The following is a 6620-nucleotide window of genomic DNA, read 5'->3' as shown; positions in this document are numbered from 1 at the left end:
ATACACCAGGGGATTACAGTTTTTGTCCTTAGGAAGTGGGTGAATTTTGAATTTTCTTATAAGAGAGACAGAGCGTGCATACAGATTATATAAAACAAAAAAACTGCAACAATCTGTTCTGACAAATATATGATCAAGAGTTGTGTGTGTTCATACATGTGTGTGGTGTATATGTGTGTGTTGTAAGCATGGTGTATGTATAGTATGTGTATATGTGTGGTGTATATGTGTGTGTGGTATATATGTGTGTTTGTGTGTATTTGCATGCATGTGTGTTGTGTGTGTGGTGTATGTGGCGAGTGTGTGAATGAGGTGTATGTGTAGTATGTATGTGTTGTGTGTGTGTTGTATATGGTGTGTGTGGTGGATGTGGTGTGTATGTGGTATATGGGTGTTTGTATGTATCTAAATGCGTGTGTGTTGTGTGTGTGGTGTATATGTTGTGTGTGTGGCATATGTGTGGTGTGTTTGGTATATGTTTGTGTGTGTGTGTGTGGTGAGTGTGTGCTGGATTGTAATAAGAACTCTTGGAGTTTGGTAGAACTCGAGACCAAGTCCATCTGGGAGCTGACTCCATGGTGAAGATAAGGAAGAGTGCCTTCCACCTCCTCTCTGCATCCTTGTGTTTTGGAGTGTGTCATAGAAAGAAATGGCTCCCCTCCTCCAGGGTGCGGGACTTGATACAATTGACTCAAATCTTTAGGCTTGAAGGCTTCACCTTCACCCGTGGGCACTCCTGTCAGATCCTTTGTTCCTTTGTTTAGTTTTTGAGGGAGGGTCTCAGGCTGCCCTCCAACTGCCTCCACCCTATGCCACCTCTTTCCACATCCCTGACATTACAAGCAAGTATTCCACCACACCAAGCCTAGGACGGGTAAGATTACACACATACTGATACAGGGGAAATGACTCCAGAGAGTCAGGCGCTACCAAGCGGAGCACAGACCAAGAGGATTTAGAGGATGGAGACTTTAGGTACAGAAGACAGCAGGGCTTACACGGAGGACCACTGGAGTGGAGGACCACTGGAGTAAGTAAGGACCATTTACTCAGCTACCACTTTTTGAGGTCTTGAGTACCTACTAAGTGCAAGTATGTGCTAGGTATTTGTGTGGTATGAGTAAGTCAAAGGTCATTCCTAATACATAGAAACTAAAGAGTATAGCTGAAATCAGAGATGATAGCAACACTGATTCTTATCGATCATTGCTAGGTCGGGGTTTGGTTTTGCTATACTGAGCACGGGCCTTCCTATTTTATGAGAGTAGGTACTTCCAAATTCTACCCTTTCTCTATTTCGACCCAGCTGTTTCTCAACACCGAATCGCAGCATTTTTACATTTAAAAGCTGCAAACTAGTGTTTTTAGTTTGGTAGTTGTACCCAGGGCTCTTATCTGTGGTTCCATTTAACAAGTTTTGTTTGATCTAGGGATTAACGTTGGATGAACAGGCATCATTTTTACAGAAGGAAAAACAGATTTAAAGAAGAGGGAACTGAAGTGATTTCGAACACAAAGGCTTTTCTTTTTAATCCTTATCGAAAGGATTTGCTGCAAATTCCCTTTTTTATTATTTATTTTTATGTGCATGGTTGTTTTACCTGCACTTATGTCGGTTTACAACAAGCATATTGGGTGCCAGCAGAGGCCAGAAGAGGGCATCAGAACCCCTGATATGACACTGGAGTCCCGTGAGCTACCGGGGCTGAGGATCCAGTGTTGTGTGTGTGGTGTATGTGTGGTGTGTTTGGTATATGTTTGTGTGTGTGTGTGTGGTGAGTGTGTGCAGCCAGCGATCCTAACAGCTGAGCAAATTCCTTTGCAACAGCTCCGGGAAGCAGGGAACTGATCAGAACATCTCTGGGACATCGCTCCAGTGAGATACACCTGCACTCACTGGGTCGGTCCAAACAGTCTTTGTTACTCAAGCTAGGACTTGCTGCACCGGAGCCACGCCTGGCGCAGGGGGCACGGGGGAGGGGCCGGGGAGGGTGGCGGGGTGGCAGCCCGACCCGCTCCACCTTTCCCTCTCGGCAGCCCCGCTGGCCCCGCCCCCGGAGCGCCCACCTCGGGAACGCCGCGTGTTGGCCCGCGCGCCCCGTCGCGGCTCGAGTTCCGGGGCATGCGCGCTGCGGCGCCCGCACCCCCCTCCGCCGACCCGCCGCTGCAGAGTTATGCCAAGTATGTGAGGAGCTGGCGAGGACCGGCCGCGGTCATGGAGAGCCGCCGCCTCCGCCCGCGCGGGACTCGGAGCCCGCCCCGCGCCCCGGGCGAGCCGGGCTGCTAAGGCGGCGCGAATGGCGGAGCCCCTGCGGAGGACGCTCGGCCGGCTCGGGGAGCGGCGCGGTCCCGGGGCGCTCGGGCTGCACGCGGACGCCGTGGCGGCCTCGCTCTCCGAGGGACGCTCGCCGCCCCGCGAGCTCGCGGGTCCCGGCATGGAGCGGCCCGCGTGGGCGACCGGGGCGCCCTCCGAGCAGCCAGGCGCGCGGGTCCCATGGTCTCGCGGGGCCCAGGAGGCCGCCGCTCTGGGCCGCGCGCTTGCTCGCGCCTCCCCAGGCACCGAAGGCAGCAGCGACGACGGGGAGGACGAGGGCGCCGACTACTACGAAAACCTGCCCGCGGGCTGCGCGCCCGAGGGGGCGGAGGCGCTGCGGGCCTCGCCTTCCCGAGCGGCGGGCTCCTCCCCGGGGATGGAGGGCGGCCGCCTGGAGACGGGCAGGCTGCAGACCCAGTTGCGAGAGGCCTATTATCTGCTGATCCAGGCCATGCACGACCTGCCCCCTGACTCGGGCACGCGGCGGGGCGGACCCGCGGGAACCCGGGCTCAGGGCCAGCAGCCGCCTCTCCCCCGCGGCGCAGCCGTGCGCCCAGCCTGCAGCCCCCGAGGCGGCGACCGCCCTCCGCAGCAGGTGTCCCCGCCCCGGTCGCCTCCGCCGGAGTCGAGAGTGGGACGGCCTCCCAGTCCTCGGATGCAGCTGTCCAGTTGCAGAAGTCTCGAGAGCCTCCGCGTGAGCCCGCAGCCGCCTCTGCTCCAGCGGTGGGCGAGCGACAGCTGGATCAGGTGCGGTGCGCCCAGGGACAGGGACGAGCCCCAGCCACGTGGAGGTGGGATGGACGGCTGGAGCCGGGGCAGTCACCGGGCTGCTACGTCCGCCGCTCTCCTGCCCCCCATCTTCCATGACCCCAGCCGGTCCTCGGGACGTCCCTTTAAGAATTCCGCGGGGACCTCTGTGATATCCAGCAGCCAAGAGGACCATCCGGAGGAGCTTCCCCTCCTCAAGCCACCTGCGGTGACTGTCAAGAAACTGCAGAAGTGGATGTACAAAGGACGTCTGCTGTCCCTGGGGATGAAGGGTCGCGCTCGTGGGACAGCACCCAAAGTTCCCGGAGCGCAGGCAACCTCTCCAAATTTGGGCAGTTGGAAAGTGCATGAAAACCACGTCCTCTCGGTGACCACGGACCAAAGAATCACACTGACAGGTATTGCAGCCAGTATGCTAAGCAACACCATGAGCCTCTAAGGTAGTGGTTCTCAGCCTTGCTGATGCTGTGACCCTTTAATTTAGTGCCTCATATTATGGTGACCCCCAACTGTAAAATTACTTTCTTCGCTACTTCATAACCGTAATTTTGCCACGGTTATGAGCTGGAATGTAAATATATGTATTTTCCAGTGGACTTAGGCGAGCCCAGTGAAAAAGTAGTTCGGTCAGCACAGGGGTCGAGACCCACAGGTTGAGAACCACTGGTGTGCTGTTTACGGAGTGGGCTTCTGCCTCCACCGGTCGCGTGACGCCGCCAATGTCGTGCATTCAATCTTGAGTTTTTCGCTCTCCCTCCCTTGTCCTCCTTCTTCCTCTCTTTCTCTGGCTTCCTGCTTTTTCCTTCTTTTTCCCTTTCGGAATTTTTCCTCTTCTCCAAGAGTCAGCGTGTCCCCTCCCTCAGGACAACAGAGAATACAGGTTCTAAGTCCTTTACATGCTTTTTCTGTAGGGTTTGAGGCGGTGTGGGGGGGGGAGGCGGGGGCACGGCTTTGATTTTTTTTTTTCTGTGTAGCTCTAGGCAAGACTTGGGGAGTTTGTGAGTCTGAATTCGATCCAAGGTAGAATTTTATAGGCTTCATAAACTGTCATTTTACTTATTAGGCTGTTTTTCTTCTCACCCACATACTTGAGCTTAGACATACCCGTGAGCATGCTGGACACACACACACACACACACACACACATAGACACACTACAAACTTAATCCAAAGCCAAGATTTTTTGTTCACTTGTAGAACACTTAGGATAATGGTATTGTAATAAAAATAAATGTCACTCAGGGCCAAGTCCAAGCACCTAAGGTCGCTTGAAAACTTAGAAAACACTACTTATAGAAAAAAAGAAATTAAAGTCTGGTTGTCCTTATATAGTATTCAAGACCTTTGGTTTGCTATGTGCATGTTTAGTTTTAGAAATCTCTGAATTTTGTTGATTCACCTCAAAATTCTCTGGTGAATCAAAACCATGTGGCGTCTTGACACCCCCTTAAAAACAGAAACTTTCAGTGAGGAGTTTTAAAAATAGTTAAGTACTGGAAGTATTTGAGGGTTTCGTGGAAGAATACACACCCAGCCCAGCTGTGGTTGCTGGGGCCTTTAATCCTAGCACTCTAGAGACAGAGGCAGGTGCACCTCTGTAAGCTCAAGGCCAGCGTGGCCCGCAGAGTAAGATGCTGCATTTTAAAAAAGAGATCACACGTCCTACAGGGTTGGGCTACTGCACACTAACTTTAAACAATAAACGCAGATGTGTGGAGAAACTAAGTTCTAACTAAAAGATGATTTTGTATAATATATAGACAATATACATGCAACAATAGATTCTAATTCTATTTCACCTGAATAAAGGAATAGTAGACAGTCTTTGTGAAGAGAGGTGCACTTTTCCAAGCTTACATCACCATCATCATAAAATAATTTCCCCCAGATCTAAAGTACTTGTAATAAAAAATCTTACATTCACAACCTTTAAGCTCCTTTGACTCTGAATGATAAATTTCACTGATAACAAAACTATGTGAAAACATTCACCATCGGATTACTTTAGTAACGGAGCAAGTATTCAGGGAGTTAAATATATTTCTTCATAGGATGAATTTGTTGCTTCTTCTATTTTGACTTTAAATCTGGAAATGTTAATAACATCAAAAGAAATTAAAACCAAATACTGTAAGTATCGCCGCAGTATTTTATAAGAAACCTCCCCTAAAGCTGCTGCAGTCTCCTTCCTTGGTGTTACTCTCCTTGCTTTCTCTCAGATCACACATTAACTCTTCAGCGACTGAACATAGCAAAATGGTTCATTGCTATCTAAAGATGTGGATAGTTACAATAGGTTTTCTTGGTTTGCTGGTCCTAGAATTCTGGATTCTTTCACAAGTTTTACTTCCATCCTCGTCCCCACCCACAGATGAGGCTGTGGTCATTCATCAGCAGAGGAACCTGGAGGTTACGGAGTCTGATGAGAGTTTCTTGCTGCTGCATAGACCCAGACCATCCTGTGGATTCAAACTCAGTTCTCATGACTCAGAAACCTCCATATAAGGTCAAAGAGGCTCTGAATTCCCTAGAGGCTTGATCCAATTAATTCATTAAATGGCTTGGCCTGACGAGATGGGTGGACTTTAATAAAACACAGTTTAGAGGCTTAAGTGTCTTCCTTCAAGGGGGATTCCTAGCATAGGTACTGTTATTATTAAAGAATTTAATGATAATTTACTTTAGTTCATTTTTCAACTAAAATATTTTTTTAAGGTCTATTTAGTGTGTATGGGTGTTTTGTGGGCATGTATGTATATGTAGCACATGCTTGCACATATTTATGCGCACTAACTACATGCCTGCCTGGTGCCCTTGGAGGGAGGGCATCAGATCCTCTGCAGCTGGAATAATAGATAGCTGTGAGCCTTCACGTGGGCACTGGGAGTCGAATCTAGGTCCTTTGCAAAAACAAGTTCTCTCTATTGCTGAGCCATCTCTCCAGCCTTGCTGTGTACCTTTACCTAAAGTTGATGTTGCTCGGAGCACTTTTTGAGTCCTTTTGTTGGGTTGTTCATGTAGCTTGGTGGGAGAGTCTGTGCTTAGTAGGATCAAGACCTGGGTTTGGGTTCAGGTCCACTCTCTTCCCTCAACACACAAAAAAAGGATAAAATGAAAACATTACAGCTGTTGTTTTGAAAAAGTATACAGAGTCTATTTTAAGCAGCACATCCTTAGTCGTACAAAAGATTTTTAAGTATTTTAAAGGGTTTATATCACATTTTCTGTATATATTCATATGGATGTTCTCCTTACAAATAAAATTAAAAGGCAGAATCCGTGATAGATATGCAATGGGATAGAGATACCCAATCTGAGCATTTTAAAAATGTTTGGAGACTATCATGACAAATGCAGGCAACAGTGGTTATGGGTGTTGATTTCCAGCTCCCACCAAGAACCACCATGCTTGTCACGGCGTTAGAGGGCCTTCAGCCCGATGGGTTTAAGTGTGTTGCAGTGTTCACAGATTGGCCAATTTGTTCTAATTGAGACTATTATCTAAGAAATCCTAAGTCATTACACATAGTAAATATTG

General features: G+C 49.1%; 1 protein-coding gene across 1 annotated transcript in view; it reads left to right on the top strand.

The window, feature by feature from the left end:
• The first annotated feature begins 2169 nt into the window (after positions 1-2169).
• Syde2 (synapse defective Rho GTPase homolog 2) overlaps positions 2170-6620 on the top strand; it is a 34096-nt gene continuing 29645 nt past the window's right edge. The window contains exon 1 of the mRNA XM_028788113.1: positions 2170-3480. Within this exon, the coding sequence (XP_028643946.1) occupies positions 2298-3480 (1183 nt within the window). The 5' untranslated portion in view covers positions 2170-2297. The remainder of the gene's footprint in view (positions 3481-6620) is intronic.

Source organism: Grammomys surdaster, unplaced genomic scaffold, assembly GCF_004785775.1.
Source record: "Grammomys surdaster isolate TR1022 unplaced genomic scaffold, NIH_TR_1.0 125701, whole genome shotgun sequence".
In the NCBI taxonomy this organism is placed as follows: Eukaryota; Metazoa; Chordata; class Mammalia; order Rodentia; family Muridae; genus Grammomys; species Grammomys surdaster.
This window is presented reverse-complemented; position numbering and strand designations above follow the sequence as displayed.